At 38.1% G+C, this 19,711-nt stretch overlaps 1 protein-coding gene across 4 annotated transcripts in view; it reads right to left on the bottom strand.

The window, feature by feature from the left end:
* Positions 1 to 6,929: 6,929 nt before the first annotated feature.
* LOC110514879 (WD repeat domain phosphoinositide-interacting protein 2) overlaps positions 6,930 to 19,711 on the bottom strand; it is a 40,352-nt gene continuing 27,570 nt past the window's right edge. For 3 of the 4 annotated variants that reach the window (XM_036972943.1, XM_036972944.1, XM_036972945.1), the window contains 3 exons: positions 16,431 to 16,538; positions 14,534 to 14,631; positions 6,930 to 8,008 (listed from right to left, as the gene is read on the bottom strand). In XM_036972943.1, the coding sequence (XP_036828838.1) occupies positions 7,893 to 8,008; positions 14,534 to 14,631; positions 16,431 to 16,538 (322 nt within the window). In that variant the 3' untranslated portion in view covers positions 6,930 to 7,892. Of the gene's footprint in view, positions 8,009 to 14,533; positions 14,632 to 16,430; positions 16,628 to 19,711 lie in introns of all 4 variants that reach the window. The other variant, XR_005042043.1, reaches the window with a different exon arrangement.

A 19,711-nucleotide genomic window follows, 5' to 3' on the forward strand; every position in this document is an offset into this window, starting at 1 on the left:
AGAGTAGGGGTGTTAACCCCGGTGTCCTGGCTAAATTCCCAATCTGGCCCTCAAACCATCACAGTCACCTAATAATCCCCCATTTACAATTGGCTCATTCATCCCCCTCCTCCTCTCCCCTGTAACTATTCCCCAGGTCATTGCTGCAAATGAGAACGTGTTCTCAGTCAACTTACCTGGTAAAATAACGGATAAATAAAAATTTAAAAATTCAGAAGCCCTGTTGGCGGTAGATGCACTTGATTCAGAAGCCCTGTTGGAGGTAGGTGCACTTGATTCAGAAGCCCTGTTGGGGGTAGGTGCACTTGATTCAGAAGCCCTGTTGGAGGTAGGTGCACTTGATTCAGAAGCCCTGTTGGTGGTAGGTGCACTTGATTCAGAAGCCCTGTTGGTGGTAGGTGCACTTGATTCAGAAGCCCTGTTGGAGGTAGGTGCACTTGATTCAGAAGCCCTGTTCCCATTATCGACTATTTTAATTGTCTGGAAATACAAACTCCACCTGTCTGGCGGACCAGCAAATCTGTGGCTTTAATGGAGTGCGCCTACTGCGCTGGCCAATCGATAGCTCAAATCACTGTGCCTACCTACAGCTTCTACGAGCCCGGCCACAGCAAAGTTTGATACTAGCTATTTCACAGTAAACAAATTAACAATAGATTTTCAGAATGCTTATGGAGAAGGGCATTCAACACTTACACAAATGACTGATGATTGATTGAGAGAAATCGATAATAAAAAGCTGCTTTGTTAGACTTCGGTGAAGCTTTTGACACGATAGAGCATCATCTGCTGCTGGAAAACGTCTGTGTTTTGGCCTTACATCACCTGCTATACTGTGGATCAAGAGTTACCTGTCTAACAGAAAACAGAGGGTGTTTTCTAATGGAAGCCTCTCCCAACATAAGCCAGGTAGAATTAGGAAATCCCCAGGGCAGCTGTCTAAGCCCGTTACTGGTAGAAATAGGAATTCCCCAGGGCAGCTGTCTAGGCCCTGTCACAGAAACATGTCTGTTACATCAACATGAAGGACACAGAAACATGTCTGTTATCAACATGGACATCAACATGAAGGACACAGAAACATGTCTGTTATCAACATGGAGGACACAGAAACATGTCTGTTATCAACATGAAGGACACAGAAACATGTCTGTTATCAACATGAAGGACACAGAAACATGTCTGTTATCAACATGAAGGACACAGAAACATGAAGGACACAGAAACATGAAGGACACAGAAACATGAAGGACACAGAAACATGTCTGTTATCAACATGAAGGACACAGAAACATGAAGGACACAGAAACATGAAGGACACAGAAACATGAAGGACAATGAAACATGTCTGTTACATCAACATGAAGGACACAGAAACATGTCTGTTATCAACATGAAGGACACAGAAACATGTCTGTTATCAACATGAAGGACACAGAAACATGAAGGACACAGAAACATGAAGGACACAGAAACATGAAGGACACAGAAACATGTCTGTTACATCAACATGAAGGACACAGAAACATGTCTGTTATCAACATGAAGGACACAGAAACATGTCTGTTATCAACATGGAGGACACAGAAACATGTCTGTTATCAACATGAAGGACACAGAAACATGTCTGTTATCAACATGAAGGACACAGAAACATGTCTGTTACATCAACATGAAGGACACAGAAACATGTCTGTTATCAACATGAAGGACACAGAAACATGTCTGTTATCAACATGAAGGACACAGAAACATGTCTGTTATCAACATGAAGGACACAGAAACATGTCTGTTATCAACATGAAGGACACAGAAACATGTCTGTTACATCAACATGAAGGACACAGAAACATGTCTGTTACATCAACATGAAGGACACAGAAACATGAAGGACACAGAAACATGTCTGTTACATCAACATGAAGGACAGAGAAACATGAAGGACACAGAAACATGTCTGTTACATCAACATGAAGGACACAGAAACATGAAGGACACAGAAACATGTCTGTTACATCAACATGAAGGACACAGAAACATGAAGGACACAGAAACATGTCTGTTATCAACATGAAGGACACAGAAACATGTCTGTTACATCGACATGAAGGACACAGAAACATGTCAGTTACATCAACATGAAGGACACAGAAACATGTCTGTTACATCGACATGAAGGACACAGAAACATGTCTGTTATCAACATGAAGGACACAGAAACATGTCTGTTATCAACATGAAGGACACAGAAACATGTCTGTTATCAACATGAAGGACACAGAAACATGTCTGTTATCAACATGAAGGACACAGAAACATGTCTGTTATCAACATGAAGGACACAGAAACATGAAGGACACAGAAACATGTCTGTTATCAACATGAAGGACACAGAAACATGTCTGTTACATCAACATGAAGGACACAGAAACATGTCTGTTATCAACATGAAGGACACAGAAACATGTCTGTTAGTTACATCAACATGAAGGACACAGAAACATGTCTGTTATCAACATGAAGGACACAGAAACATGTCTGTTATCAACATGAAGGACACAGAAACATGTCTGTTATCAACATGAAGGACACAGAAACATGTCTGTTATCAACATGAAGGACACAGAAACATGTCTGTTATCAACATGAAGGACACAGAAACATGTCTGTTATCAACATGAAGGACACAGAAACTTGTCTGTTACATCAACATGAAGGACACAGAAACATGTCTGTTAGTTACATCAACATGAAGGACACAGAAACATGTCTGTTATCAACATGAAGGACACAGAAACATGTCTGTTATCAACATGAAGGACACAGAAACATGTCTGTTATCAACATGAAGGACACAGAAACTTGTCTGTTACATCAACATGAAGGACACAGAAACATGTCTGTTATCAACATGAAGGACACAGAAACATGTCTGTTACATCAACATGAAGGACACAGAAACATGTCTGTTATCAACATGAAGGACACAGAAACATGTCTGTTATCAACATGAAGGACACAGAAACATGTCTGTTATCAACATGGAGGACACAGAAACATGTCTGTTATCAACATGAAGGACACAGAAACATGTCTGTTAGTTACATCAACATGAAGGACACAGAAACATGTCTGTTACATCAACATGAAGGACACGGAAACATGTCTGTTAGTTACATCAACATGAAGGACAGAGAAACATGAAGGACACAGAAACATGTCTGTTATCAACATGAAGGACACAGAAACATGTCTGTTAGTTACATCAACATGAAGGACAGAGAAACATGAAGGACACAGAAACATGTCTGTTATCAACATGAAGGACACAGAAACATGTCTGTTATCAACATGAAGGACACAGAAACATGTCTGTTACATCAACATGAAGGACAGAGAAACATGAAGGACACAGAAACATGTCTGTTACATCAACATGAAGGACACAGAAACATGTCTGTTAGTTACATCAACATGAAGGACACAGAAACATGTCTGTTATCAACATGAAGGACACAGAAACATGTCTGTTATCAACATGAAGGACACAGAAACATGTCTGTTATCAACATGAAGGACACAGAAACATGTCTGTTATCAACATGAAGGACACAGAAACATGTCTGTTATCAACATGAAGGACACAGAAACATGTCTGTTATCAACATGAAGGACACAGAAACATGTCTGTTATCAACATGAAGGACACAGAAACTTGTCTGTTACATCAACATGAAGGACACAGAAACATGTCTGTTATCAACATGAAGGACACAGAAACATGTCTGTTATCAACATGAAGGACACAGAAACATGAAGGACACAGAAACATGTCTGTTATCAACATGAAGGACACAGAAACATGTCTGTTATCAACATGAAGGACACAGAAACATGTCTGTTACATCAACATGAAGGACACAGAAACATGTCTGTTATCAACATGAAGGACACAGAAACATGTCTGTTATCAACATGAAGGACACAGAAACATGAAGGACACAGAAACATGTCTGTTATCAACATGAAGGACACAGAAACATGTCTGTTATCAACATGAAGGACACAGAAACATGAAGGACACAGAAACATGAAGGACACAGAAACATGAAGGACACAGAAACATGTCTGTTATCAACATGAAGGACACAGAAACATGTCTGTTATCAACATGAAGGACACAGAAACATGAAGGACACAGAAACATGAAGGACACAGAAACATGAAGGACACAGAAACATGTCTGTTATCAACATGAAGGACACAGAAACATGTCTGTTATCAACATGAAGGACACAGAAACATGTCTGTTATCAACATGAAGGACACAGAAACATGAAGGACACAGAAACATGAAGGACACAGAAACATGTCTGTTATCAACATGAAGGACACAGAAACATGTCTGTTACATCAACATGAAGGACACAGAAACTTGTCTGTTACATCAACATGAAGGACACAGAAACATGTCTGTTATCAACATGAAGGACACAGAAACATGTCTGTTATCAACATGAAGGACACAGAAACATGAAGGACACAGAAACATGTCTGTTATCAACATGAAGGACACAGAAACATGTCTGTTATCAACATGAAGGACACAGAAACATGTCTGTTACATCAACATGAAGGACACAGAAACATGTCTGTTATCAACATGAAGGACACAGAAACATGTCTGTTATCAACATGAAGGACACAGAAACATGAAGGACACAGAAACATGTCTGTTATCAACATGAAGGACACAGAAACATGTCTGTTATCAACATGAAGGACACAGAAACATGTCTGTTATCAACATGAAGGACACAGAAACATGTCTGTTATCAACATGAAGGACACAGAAACATGTCTGTTACATCAACATGAAGGACAGAGAAACATGAAGGACACAGAAACATGTCTGTTACATCAACATGAAGGACACAGAAACATGTCTGTTAGTTACATCAACATGAAGGACACAGAAACATGTCTGTTATCAACATGAAGGACACAGAAACATGTCTGTTATCAACATGAAGGACACAGAAACATGTCTGTTATCAACATGAAGGACACAGAAACATGTCTGTTATCAACATGAAGGACACAGAAACATGTCTGTTATCAACATGAAGGACACAGAAACATGTCTGTTATCAACATGAAGGACACAGAAACATGTCTGTTATCAACATGAAGGACACAGAAACTTGTCTGTTACATCAACATGAAGGACACAGAAACATGTCTGTTATCAACATGAAGGACACAGAAACATGTCTGTTATCAACATGAAGGACACAGAAACATGAAGGACACAGAAACATGTCTGTTATCAACATGAAGGACACAGAAACATGTCTGTTATCAACATGAAGGACACAGAAACATGTCTGTTACATCAACATGAAGGACACAGAAACATGTCTGTTATCAACATGAAGGACACAGAAACATGTCTGTTATCAACATGAAGGACACAGAAACATGAAGGACACAGAAACATGTCTGTTATCAACATGAAGGACACAGAAACATGTCTGTTATCAACATGAAGGACACAGAAACATGAAGGACACAGAAACATGAAGGACACAGAAACATGAAGGACACAGAAACATGTCTGTTATCAACATGAAGGACACAGAAACATGTCTGTTATCAACATGAAGGACACAGAAACATGAAGGACACAGAAACATGAAGGACACAGAAACATGAAGGACACAGAAACATGTCTGTTATCAACATGAAGGACACAGAAACATGTCTGTTATCAACATGAAGGACACAGAAACATGTCTGTTATCAACATGAAGGACACAGAAACATGAAGGACACAGAAACATGAAGGACACAGAAACATGTCTGTTATCAACATGAAGGACACAGAAACATGTCTGTTACATCAACATGAAGGACACAGAAACTTGTCTGTTACATCAACATGAAGGACACAGAAACATGTCTGTTATCAACATGAAGGACACAGAAACATGTCTGTTATCAACATGAAGGACACAGAAACATGAAGGACACAGAAACATGTCTGTTATCAACATGAAGGACACAGAAACATGTCTGTTATCAACATGAAGGACACAGAAACATGTCTGTTACATCAACATGAAGGACACAGAAACATGTCTGTTATCAACATGAAGGACACAGAAACATGTCTGTTATCAACATGAAGGACACAGAAACATGAAGGACACAGAAACATGTCTGTTATCAACATGAAGGACACAGAAACATGTCTGTTATCAACATGAAGGACACAGAAACATGAAGGACACAGAAACATGAAGGACACAGAAACATGAAGGACACAGAAACATGTCTGTTATCAACATGAAGGACACAGAAACATGTCTGTTATCAACATGAAGGACACAGAAACATGAAGGACACAGAAACATGAAGGACACAGAAACATGAAGGACACAGAAACATGTCTGTTATCAACATGAAGGACACAGAAACATGTCTGTTATCAACATGAAGGACACAGAAACATGTCTGTTATCAACATGAAGGACACAGAAACATGAAGGACACAGAAACATGAAGGACACAGAAACATGTCTGTTATCAACATGAAGGACACAGAAACATGTCTGTTATCAACATGGAGGACACAGAAACATGAAGGACACAGAAACATGTCTGTTACATCAACATGAAGGACACAGAAACATGTCTGTTATCAACATGAAGGACACAGAAACATGTCTGTTACATCAACATGAAGGACACAGAAACATGTCTGTTATCAACATGAAGGACACAGAAACATGTCTGTTATCAACATGAAGGACACAGAAACATGTCTGTTACATCAACATGAAGGACACAGAAACATGTCTGTTATCAACATGAAGGACACAGAAACTTGTCTGTTACATCAACATGAAGGACACAGAAACATGTCTGTTACATCAACATGGACTTTATTTATTTCCCAATCAACACCGTTTCACATTTTATACAAAATCATGAATCATTAGAAAACGTCTGATCATGTGACCCCGTCCGTCCAGCCGCTCCGCCTCACCCCAGAGGATCATGGGAAGGCATGTGTCTGACGAGACCCAGTGGACATGCCCCGCCTTGATGATGTCACTACCTGTAGTTTCTGACCAATCAAATCAGACATCACCTCCAGGAATGTAGGCCTCTATTGGCTAAACATCACTCACCCCTAGCTACATCCCTGGTTACACCATAGAGTTAGATAGAGGAATCATCTTTGTATCTGTGCCATTAGAGTCTGTGACAGCACCATTGAAGTTACAACCCATTGTAATCCCCACCCAGTTGACTACTTTAAAATGGTGGATGATGGCAATGTCCAAGGTAAAACGGGTGATATACATGATGAGTCCTCTATCTCTATGGATTAAATTCCTCGCCCAATCAGACACTGGTCTGACTGATCTGTCAATCAATTTCATCTGCCAATGTCTGAAGGCCTCAGCGAGAAGGGGCAAGGCTTGTCCACTGAGCCTTCATCTGATTGGGTAGCCAGTGAGCGACTGGGAAGCTAACGTATGCTAATGTACATGCCCAGCACACACATTTACAGCTCAGCCCACCCACCCAAACACACACACACACACACTTCAGAGGTCCTTGTTAGAGCGTTGCGTAGCGTTCTGGTCTTGGCACATGTACATGCAAAGCTAAAGAGTCACCTGCACAGGCGGACAGAGGGAGGGAGGGAGACAGAGGGGGAGGGAGGGAGACAGAGGGGGAGGGAGGGAGAAACATGTACACATCCACAGACAGACAGACAGAGGCGCTGTTGAACGCTGAGAGTTTTTAATCCCACCCTCCATGTTACATGTTCCTAGCAGCACCAGAGGGGCTCTCTGATTGGTTGCTGTAGGTGGCAGTCAGTCCGTCTCCAGGATGAGTGGCGGCTGCTCTTCATTCTCATCGTCCAATCGCAGATCGCTGAGGTCATCCTCTAGTCCCGCCCCTCCCACTGCACCCGCCTCCTCACAGTAACCTGAGGAGAGGACATGGGTTAGAGGTCAGGAGTCAGGGTATCCCACCAGACCAAGTGGGGGGATACCCTGCTGCTACCCAGACCAAGTGGAGGGATACCCTGCTGCTACCAGACCAAGTGGATGGATACCCTGCTGCTACCAGACCAAGTGGAGGGATACCCTGCTGCTACCAGACCAAGTGGATGGATACCCTGCTGCTACCAGACCCAGTGGAGGGATACCCTGCTGCTACCAGACCAAGTGGAGGGATACCCTGCTGCTACCCAGTGGAGGGATACCCTGCTGCTACCCAGACCAAGTGGGGGGATACCCTGCTGCTACCCAGACCAAGTGGTGGGATACCCTGCTGCTACCAGACCAAGTAGTGGGATACCCTGCGCCTACCCAGTGGAGGGATACCCTGCTGCTACCCAGTGGAGGGATACCCTGCTGCTACCCAGTGGAGGGATACCCTGCTGCTACCAGACCAAGTGGTGGGATACCCTGCTCCTACCCAGTGGAGGGATACCCTGCTGCTACCCAGTGGAGGGATACCCTGATGCTACCACTGCTGTTACTGTACTACAGTACTACTACTACGTAGTGTATACAGTATAATCTTTTTTCGTTTTCTTATCCACATACTATCAAAAAAATATGTCAAAATTGACAAATTATCCAATAGGTTATAAAAATAAAAGTGTTTTACGAGGCAAGTCAGTTAAGAACAAATTCTAATTAACAATGTCGGCCTACACCAGCCAAACCCGGGCGGAGCTGGGCTGATTATCATCATTTTATGGTTAGAAGTGGACGTGCAAAAATATACGTTTGCACCCCCATATTTGAATTTCCATGTTTGGATCAGCCCAGTCAACAAGAGGAAGAACTACATGGAAAGGCTTGTTGGATCAGCCCAGTCAACAAGAGGAAGAACTACATGGAAAGGCTTGTTGGATCAGCCCAGAGGAAGAACTACATGGAAAGGCTTGTTGGATCAGCCCAGAGGAAGAACTACATGGAAAGGCTTGTTGGATCAGCTCAGAGGAATAACTACATGGAAAGGCTTGTTGGATCAGCCCAGAGGAAGAACTACATGGAAAGGCTTGTTGGATCAGCTCAGAGGAATAACTACATGGAAAGGCTTGTTGGATCAGCCCAGTCAACAAGAGGAAGAACTACATGGAAAGGCTTGTTGGATCAGCTCAGTCAACAAGAGGAAGAACTACATGGAAAGGCTTGTTGGATCAGCCCAGAGGAAGAACTACATGGAAAGGCTTGTTGGATCAGCCCAGAGGAAGAACTACATGGAAAGGCTTGTTGGATCAGCTCAGAGGAATAACTACATGGAAAGGCTTGTTGGATCAGCCCAGAGGAAGAACTACATGGAAAGGCTTGTTGGATCAGCTCAGAGGAATAACTACATGGAAAGGCTTGTTGGATCAGCTCAGAGGAATAACTACATGGAAAGGCTTGTTGGATCAGCTCAGAGGAATAACTACATGGAAAGGCTTGTTGGATCAGCCCAGTCAACAAGAGGAAGAACTACATGGAAAGGCTTGTTGGATCAGCCCAGTCAACAAGAGGAAGAACTACATGGAAAGGCTTGTTGGATCAGCCCAGTCAACAAGAGGAAGAACTACATGGAAAGGCTTGTTGGATCAGCTCAGAGGAAGAACTACATGGAAAGGCTTGTTGGATCAGCTCAGAGGAAGAACTACATGGAAAGGCTTGTTGGATCAGCTCAGAGGAAGAACTACATGGAAAGGCTTGTTGGATCAGCCCAGAGGAAGAACTACATGGAAATACTTGTTGGATCAGCCCAGAGGAAGAACTACATGGAAAGGCTTGTTGGATCAGCCCAGAGGAAGAACTACATGGAAAGGCTTGTTGGATCAGCTCAGAGGAAGAACTACATGGAAAGGCTTGTTGGATCAGCTCAGAGGAAGAACTACATGGAAAGGCTTGTTGGATCAGCCCAGAGGAAGAACTACATGGAAAGGCTTGTTGGATCAGCTCAGAGGAAGAACTACATGGAAATACTTGTTGGATCAGCCCAGAGGAAGAACTACATGGAAAGGCTTGTTGGATCAGCTCAGAGGAAGAACTACATGGAAAGGCTTGTTGGATCAGCCCAGTCAACAAGAGGAAGAACTACATGGAAAGGCTTGTTGGATCAGCCCAGAGGATGAACTACATGGAAAGGCTTGTTGGATCAGCCCAGAGGAAGAACTACATGGAAAGGCTTGTTGGATCAGCCCAGTCAACAAGAGGAAGAACTACATGGAAAGGCTTGTTGGATCAGCCCAGTCAACAAGAGGAAGAATTACATGGAAAGGCTTGTTGGATCAGCCCAGAGGAAGAACTACATGGAAAGGCTTGTTGGATCAGCCCAGTCAACAAGAGGAAGAACTACATGGAAAGGCTTGTTGGATCAGCTCAGTCAACAAGAGGAAGAACTACATGGAAAGGCTTGTTGGATCAGCCCAGTCAACAAGAGGAAGAACTACATGGAAAGGCTTGTTGGATCAGCTCAGTCAACAAGAGGAAGAATTACATGGAAAGGCTTGTTGGATCAGCCCAGTCAACAAGAGGAAGAACTACATGGAAAGGCTTGTTGGATCAGCTCAGTCAACAAGAGGAGGAACTACATGGAAAGGCTTGTTGGATCAACTCAGTCAACAAGAGGAAGAACTTAGCAGCTGTTTTTGATGAATAACAATGCCATGCTGGTGGGTGGTCACATTCAAATAAAACCCAGCCCTGAAAAGGAACTTAGTCTGAAAAGTATTAGCACGTCATCTCATAGGGCAGGAACAAATATCTGTCTAACTAACCCAATGGGGAGCACATGAATCATAGTGGGCAGAGCCAAGCATGAGCTAGTGAGATCCTATTGGCGAATTTTATTAGTTATTTGCATATTTCCATTAGGGAATGCCTACTCTGAGAAGTGCACGTGTGCCATAACTTAATTCCCCCTTGCACTCCTTCTAAACAACACAATTTTTTTGAAACGTTGGCAAAAGGGTAAAGTCTACAAAACACAGTCCGCTCTGTTACAGATTCCAGTTCTGGAAACAGAAACTGTATGGAGATCAAATGTTTAATCGATGAGAACATTTGCAGAATGTCGGGCAAGATTTATCTCGCTCCATCTTCTCCCACTGGGCTTCCTCTCATCACCATATTTGGTAGTGAGAGGAAACGCCGACCAGGATGCTTCACATTTATACATCATGTGAAACATCTGGCTCATTACTGAATCTGTGCAGTACTTCCCAACCCTCTCCTCGGGGACCACCAGACATTCCACATATTTGTTTTAGCCCTGAATTGGCACAAAAAGCTTCTTTCTCTATAATTTTGTGCACAAATTTGTTTACCTCCCTGTTAGTGAGCATTTCTCCTTCGCCAAGATAATCCATCCACCTAACAGGTGTGGCATATCAAGAAGCTGACTAAACAACACAGGTGCACCTTGTGCTGGGGACAATAAAAGGTCACTCTAAAATGTGCGGTTTTACCACACAACAGAATGCCACAGATGTCTCAGTTTGAGGGAGCGTGCAGTAAGGGTTTTCTGTTAGCCGGTAATTGCCGGCTTTTGGCCGATGAAATAAATTAAAAGCTGATAAATATAATCGTAGCCGGCCAAATTCTCTGGGGCTGCCCATCATGCACCCTGATTTCACGCTTCAGCACCATTCTCTCACTCCTTGCTCGCTGCCTGATCGTGTGCCTGCTGCTGAGGACAGGGAGAGAAGAGCCTTGGCCGAGCCTAATGTTGATTGCGAAGATGGAGGCCTTTTTCCTTGAAGTAAAATCTAAGTCAGAGAGTATGCCTACAGTGAAAAGCCCATGTATGGACACATTTTAATATGTAGTGGACAAAGATGAGAAAAGCGTTAGCATGGCCAAATGCAGGCTACTGTGAAACTCACCATTCAGGTAGGATGTCATTTTTAAACTTTTGTTTATTTATTTTAATTGTTATTGTCGGCAAATGTGTTTTGTTTCATTCTGTTGAGACATTTTCAATGTATGCTCAGTATTTAGTTCAAGCTAATGATGGGTTAGGCCATGTCTGAATATTTTATGTCTGTTACCACTGATAACCTGAATGACCCTAGAAAGTTTTGGAAGGCTATTAAGTCTATGTCTGGTAACAGTAATGTTAATGAATTACCGTCATGTGTTTTGAAGGACTCTGTTGCTGTATATGACAAAACTGAAATGCGGAATTGTTTCAATGAGCACTTTGTATCATCTGGTAGACTGTTTGATTCAGTGTCCTCTGTACAACCCTGTGTGGATGAACCAGTGAGAGCTGGTCAAACTTTTAGCCATTCTCAGTGCAGGTGGTACATAAAGCCCTGAAATCCTTAGATCAGAGAAAGCCTGCAGGTCCTGATCTTCTTGATCCCTGCTTTTTAAATCTGGCAGCTGATTTCATAGCTGAACCATTTATATCTCTGTTCAATCTAACCCTGGAATGTAATGAAATTCCAAAGATCTGGAAATCAGCATTTGTCCTACCACTTTTAAAAGGGGGAGATCCAACTCTTTTAAATAATTATAGGCCAATCTCAAAGCTGTCACCCCTGGTGAAAATACTTGAAACCCTTGTGAGTGAACAGCTAAAATAGTTTTTATTTACTAACTCTATTTTATCAATGTACCAATCGGGCTTCAGGAAGAAGCATAGCCCAATTACAGCAGCCATGAAGGTTTTAAATGATATCACTCAAGCCATTGACAAAAAACAGCACTGTGTCTCACTTTTTATTGATCTCTCTAAGGCTTTTGATACAGTTGATCATGCTATACTAAGGCAGAGATTGTCGAGTGTAGGTCTTTCGGAGCATGCAGTTGCATGGTTTGCTAACTATCTGTCTGATAGAACTCAGTGCACTCAATTTGATGGGCTTATGTCTGTTAAATTGTCTGTCTTGAAAGGTGAGCCCCAAGGCTCTGTACTTGGTCCTCTCTTATTCACTATTTATATAAATGATTTAGACAAAAATGTCCCAAATGCACAACTTCATTTTTATGCTGATGATACTGTTATTTACTGTTGTGCCTCGTCTCTTACAAAAGCTTTCCAGAACTTGCAAACTGCTTTTTATACTGTTCAACATACCTTGTGTTAATTGAAGCTTATCCTCAATACTGACAAAACTAAACTAATGTTGTTTTCTAATGCAAGAAATAGACCTCTGAACCTACCACTTATTACTTACTACCTGTCAGGGCAAGGAGACTGAGGTTGTAACCTCATATAAATATATTGGATACTACCTGTCAGGGCAAGGAGACTGAGGTTGTAACCTCATATAAATATCTTGGATACTACCTGGCAGGGCAAGGAGACTGAGGTTGTAACCTCATATAAATATCTTGGAATTTTAATTGATGACGGCCTCTCTTTTAAAATGCATATTAAAATATGAAATATGGATTTTATTTTAGGAATAAGGCCCGTTTTTCTTTTGAAGCCAGAAGGAGGCTAGTATCAGCTACATTTATGCCTTTACTAGACTATGGGGATATTTTATATATGAATGCTTCCGCTCAGTGTTTGAGATCAATTGACACTCTTTACCATGGCACTTTGAGATTTATTTTAAACTGCAAAACCCTTACGCACCACTGAGTTGGCTGGCCTTCTCTAGTCACTCGTAGGCTTAGGCACTGGTATACTTGTATTTACAAAGCCATTTTGGGATTACTACCTTTTTATTTGGGCATTTTTATTGTTCAGAAATGTGGTGGGTCGTCTCTTCGTTCGCTGGACTTTATCCTGCTAACTTGTCCAAATGTCCGAACTGAATTTGGTAAAAGGGTCCTCTGCACCATCGTCTTGGAACACCTTACAAAATACTTTTAAACTGGAAGAACTTGTCCTGATTGGTGTTTTTAAATCACTGATGAAGGATTTTGAGGCCGATTCCCTGACCTGACAATGTTTTTAATTTGCTGTTTTATACTCTTGTGAATTCAATGGTTTTTACTAGATTACTTGTAGTTTTTCATGTTGTCTGTCTGTAATTTCTTTGTAATGACTTGGTGCTGCCTATCTTGGCCAGGGCGCTCTTGAAAAATAGATTTTAATCTCATTAACCTTCCTGGTTAAATAAAGGTTAAATAAAAAATAAAAAAATAAGTAGGCCTGTTGTCAAAGAAATAGTCTATCACTGTCATTTATTGGGTACGGTAGGTACTAGTCTTTCTTGGTCATTGCTGCAATATAGCCTGTTCCAAACTTTAGTGAAGGTAATATATATATATATACCCCTGAACCCACTGTTCCCTGGTAGGCCGTCATTGTAAAGAAGAAATTGTTCTTAACTGACTTGCCTCGTTAAATAAAGGTTAAATAAATTAAAAATAAAGAAACTGCCTTGTTCAGGGCAGAAGGACATTCTCAGGGATTTGATCCAGCAACCTTTCGGTTACTGACCCAACGCTCTAACCACTAGGCTACCTGCCGGCCCAGGTTGTCCGGTGCCAATTTGACTAACGGCGCCCTGGGGTGTGTGTACCTTTCATCCCAGCAGTGTTGTAGGTCTGTGCAGTAAGGGGTCGGTCATGTGACCCCTGTTCCAGGATCTCATTGGGCGGCTCGGCACTGCCGTCTAACCTGAGGAACACAGAATGATTTAAGTTCATATACTGTATAACATTTAACAGACACTTTTATCCAAAGCTACTTTCAATGAATACATATGTGTGGCCCGAGCAGGAATGGAGCCCACGACCCTGGCATTGAAGAATGGAGCCCAGGACCGTGCGTTGTTTCATCAATGTGTCACCTGTGTTGTTTCAGTGTTACCTGTGTTGTTTCAGTGTTACCTGTGTTGTTTCACTGTTACCTGTGTTGTTTCATCAGTGTGTTACCTGTGTTGTTTCAGTGCTACCTGTGTTGTTTCAGTGTTACCTGTGTTGTTTCGCTGTTACCTGTGTTGTTTCACCAGTGTGCTACCTGTGTTGTTTCATCAGTGTGTTACCTGTGTTGTTTCAGTGTTACCTGTGTTGTTTCACCAGTGTGTTACCTGTGTTGTTTCAGTGTTACCTGTGTTGTTTCACCAGTGTGTTACCTGTGTTGTTTCAGTGTTAACTGTGTTGTTTCAGTGTTACCTGTGTTGTTTCATTAGTGTGTTACCTGTGTTGTTTCATCAGTGTGTTGCCTGTGTTGTTTCAGTGTTACCTGTGTTGTTTCAGTGTTACCTGTGTTGTTTCAGTGCTACCTGTGTTGTTTCAGTGTTACCTGTGTTGTTTCAGTGTTACCTGTGTTGTTTCATCAGTGTGTTGCCTGTGTTGTTTCAGTGTTACCTGTGTTGTTTCATTAGTGTGTTATCTGTGTTGTTTCAGTGTTACCTGTGTTGTTTCATCAGTGTGTTACCTGTGTTGTTTCATTAGTGTGTTACCTGTGTTGTTTCAGTGTTAACTGTGTTGTTTCAGTGTTACCTGTGTTGTTTCAGTGTTACCCGTGTTGTTTCAGTGTTACCTGTGTCGTTTCATTAGTGTGTTACCTGTGTTGTTTCATTAGTGTGTTACCTGTGTTGTTTCGCTGTTACCTGTGTTGTTTCACCAGTGTGTTACCTGTGTTGTTTCATCAGTGTGTTGCCTGTGTTGTTTCGCTGTTACCTGTGTTGTTTCATTAGTGTGTTACCTGTGTTGTTTCATCAGTGTGTTGCCTGTGTTGTTTCAGTGTTACCTGTGTTGTTTCAGTGTTACCTGTGTTGTTTCAGTGCTACCTGTGTTGTTTCAGTGTTACCTGTGTTGTTTCAGTGTTACCTGTGTTGTTTCATTAGTGTGTTACCTGTGTTGTTTCATCAGTGTGTTGGCTGTGTTGTTTCAGTGTTACCTGTGTTGTTTCAGTGTTACCCGTGTTGTTTCAGTGTTACCTGTGTCGTTTCATTAGTGTGTTACCTGTGTTGTTTCAGTGTTACCTGTGTTGTTTCAGTGTTACCTGTGTTGTTTCAGTGTTACCTGTGTTGTTTCATCAGTGTGTTACCTGTGTTGTTTCAGTGTTACCTGTGTTGTTTCAGTGTTACCTGTGTTGTTTCGGTGTTACTTGTGTTGTTTCAGTGTTACCTGTGTTGTTTCAGTGTTACCTGTGTTGTTTCGGTGTTACTTGTGTTGTTTCAGTGTTACCTGTGTTGTTTCATCAGTGTGTTTGTTACCTGTGTTGTTTCATTAGTGTGTTACCTGTGTTGTTTCAGTGTTACCTGTGTTGTTTCAGTGTTACCTGTGTTGTTTGTGTTACCTGTGTTGTTTCAGTGTTACCTGTGTTGTTTCATCAGTGTGTTACCTGTGTTGTTTCAGTGTTACCTGTGTTGTTTCAGTGTTACCTGTGTTGTTTCAGTGTTACTTGTGTTGTTTCAGTGTTACCTGTGTTGTTTCATCAGTGTGTTACCTGTGTTGTTTCAGTGTTACCTGTGTTGTTTCATCAGGGTACACTCTCCCCCCTCCTGTGGGTCCAGGTTATAGAGGTACAGATATCCATCAGCTGCAGCTACCAGGAGACGAGGAATCTTTTGGATCCTACACACACACACACACACAAACTTGAATCAGACTCATCTGACTGTGTGTGCGCTTCCCAGCGTGTGAGTGTTAGAGCTTGGCGATATCTGCAAAAAGTTAGCACGATAAATTGACCCATTTAGCTGAATAACGACTAATACATTAATACTACACTATTATTAATACAACACTATTATTAATACAACACTATTATTAATACAACACTATTATTAATACAACACTATTATTAATACAACACTATTATTAATACAACACTATTATTAATACAACACTATTATTAATACAACACTATTATTAATACAACACTATTATTATTACAACACTATTATTATTACAACACTATTATTATTACAACACTATATAACAACACTATTATTAATACAACACTATTATTAATACAACACTATTATTAATACAACACTATTATTATTACAACACTATATAACAACACTATTATTAATACAACACTATTATTAATACAACACTATATAACAACACTATTATTAATACAACACTATTATTAATACAACACTATTATTAATACAACACTATATAACAACACTATTATTAATACAACACTATTATTATAACACTATTATTAATACAACACTATTATTACAACACTATTATTAATACAACACTATTATTATTACAACACTATTATTAATACAACACTATTATTATTACAACACTATTATTAATATAACACTATTATTATTACAACACTATATAACAACACTATTATTAATACAACACTATTATTAATACAACACTATTATTAATACAACACTATTATTAATACAACACTATTATTAATACAACACTATTATTATTACAACACTATTATTAATACAACACTATTATTAATACAACACTATTATTATTACAACACTATTATTAATACAACACTATTATTAATACAACACTATTATTAATACAACACTATTATTAATACAACACTATTATTAATACAACACTATATAACAACACTATTATTAATACAACACTATATAACAACACTATTATTATTACAACACTATTATTAATAAAACACTATTATTAATACAACACTATTATTAATACAACACTATTATTAATACAACACTATTATTAATACAACACTATTATTAATACAACACTATTATTAATACAACACTATTATTAATACAACACTATATAACAACACTATTATTAATACAACACTATTATTATTAAAACACTATTATTAATACAACACTATTATTAATACAACACTATTATTAATACAACACTATTATTATTACAACACTATTATTAATACAACACTATTATTAATACAACACTATTATTAATACAACACTATTATTAATACAACACTATTATTATTACAACACTATTATTAATACAACACTATTATTATTAAAACACTATTATTAATACAACACTATTATTAATACAACACTATTATTAATACAACACTATTATTAATACAACACTATTATTATTAAAACACTATTATTAATACAACACTATTATTAATACAACACTATTATTAATACAACACTATTATTAATACAACACTATTATTAATACAACACTATTATTAATACAACACTATTATTATAACAACACTATTATTAATACAACACTATTATTATTAAAACACTATTATTAATACAACACTATTATTAATACAACACTATTATTAATACAACACTATTATTAATACAACACTATTATTAATACAACACTATTATTATTACAACACTATTATTAATACAACACTATTATTAATACAACACTATTATTATTACAACACTATTATTATTACAACACTATTATTAATACAACACTATTATTAATACAACACTATTATTATTACAACACTATTATTATTACAACACTATTATTATTACAACACTATTATTAATACAACACTATTATTATTAAAACACTATATAACAACACTATTATTATTACAACACTATTATTAATACAACACTATTATTATTACAACACTATTATTAATACAACACTATTATTATTAAAACACTATATAACAACACTATTATTATTACAACACTATTATTAATACAACACTATTATTATAACAACACTTATTATTATTACAACACTATTATTATTACAACACTATTATTATTACAACACTATTATTAATACAACACTATTATTATTAAAACACTATATAACAACACTATTATTATTACAACACTATTATTAATACAACACTATTATTATAACAACACTTATTATTATTACAACACTATTATTAATACAACACTATTATTATTACAACACTATTATTAATACAACACTATTATTATTACAACACTATTATTAATACAACACTATTATTAATACAACACTATTATCATTACAACACTATATAACAACACTATTATTATAACAACACTATTATTATTACAACACTATTATTATTACAACACTATTATTAATACAACACTATTATTAATACAACACTATTATTATAACAACACTTATTATTAATACAACACTATTATTATAACAACACTATTATTATTACAACACTATTATTAATACAACACTATTATTATAACAACACTATTATTATAACAACACTATTATTAATACAACACTATTATTATTACAACACTATTATTATTACAACACTATTATTAATACAACACTATTATTAATACAACACTATTATTATAACAACACTTATTATTAATACAACACTATTATTATAACAACACTATTATTATTACAACACTATTATTAATACAACACTATTATTATAACAACACTTATTATTAATACAACACTATTATTAATACAACACTATTATTAATACAACACTATTATTAATACAACACTATTATTAATACAACACTATTATTATTACAACACTATTATTATTACAACACTATTATTAATACAACACTATTATTATAACAACACTTATTATTAATACAACACTATTATTAATACAACACTATTATTAATACAACACAATTATTAATACAACACTATTATTAATACAACACTATTATTAATACAACACTATTATTAATACAACACTATTATTAATACAACACTATTATTAATACAACACTATTATTAATACAACACTATTATTAATACAACACTATTATTAATACAACACTATTATTATAACAACACTATTA

This window comes from Oncorhynchus mykiss, unplaced genomic scaffold, assembly GCF_013265735.2.
Source record: "Oncorhynchus mykiss isolate Arlee unplaced genomic scaffold, USDA_OmykA_1.1 un_scaffold_213, whole genome shotgun sequence".
Taxonomy (NCBI): Eukaryota; Metazoa; Chordata; class Actinopteri; order Salmoniformes; family Salmonidae; genus Oncorhynchus; species Oncorhynchus mykiss.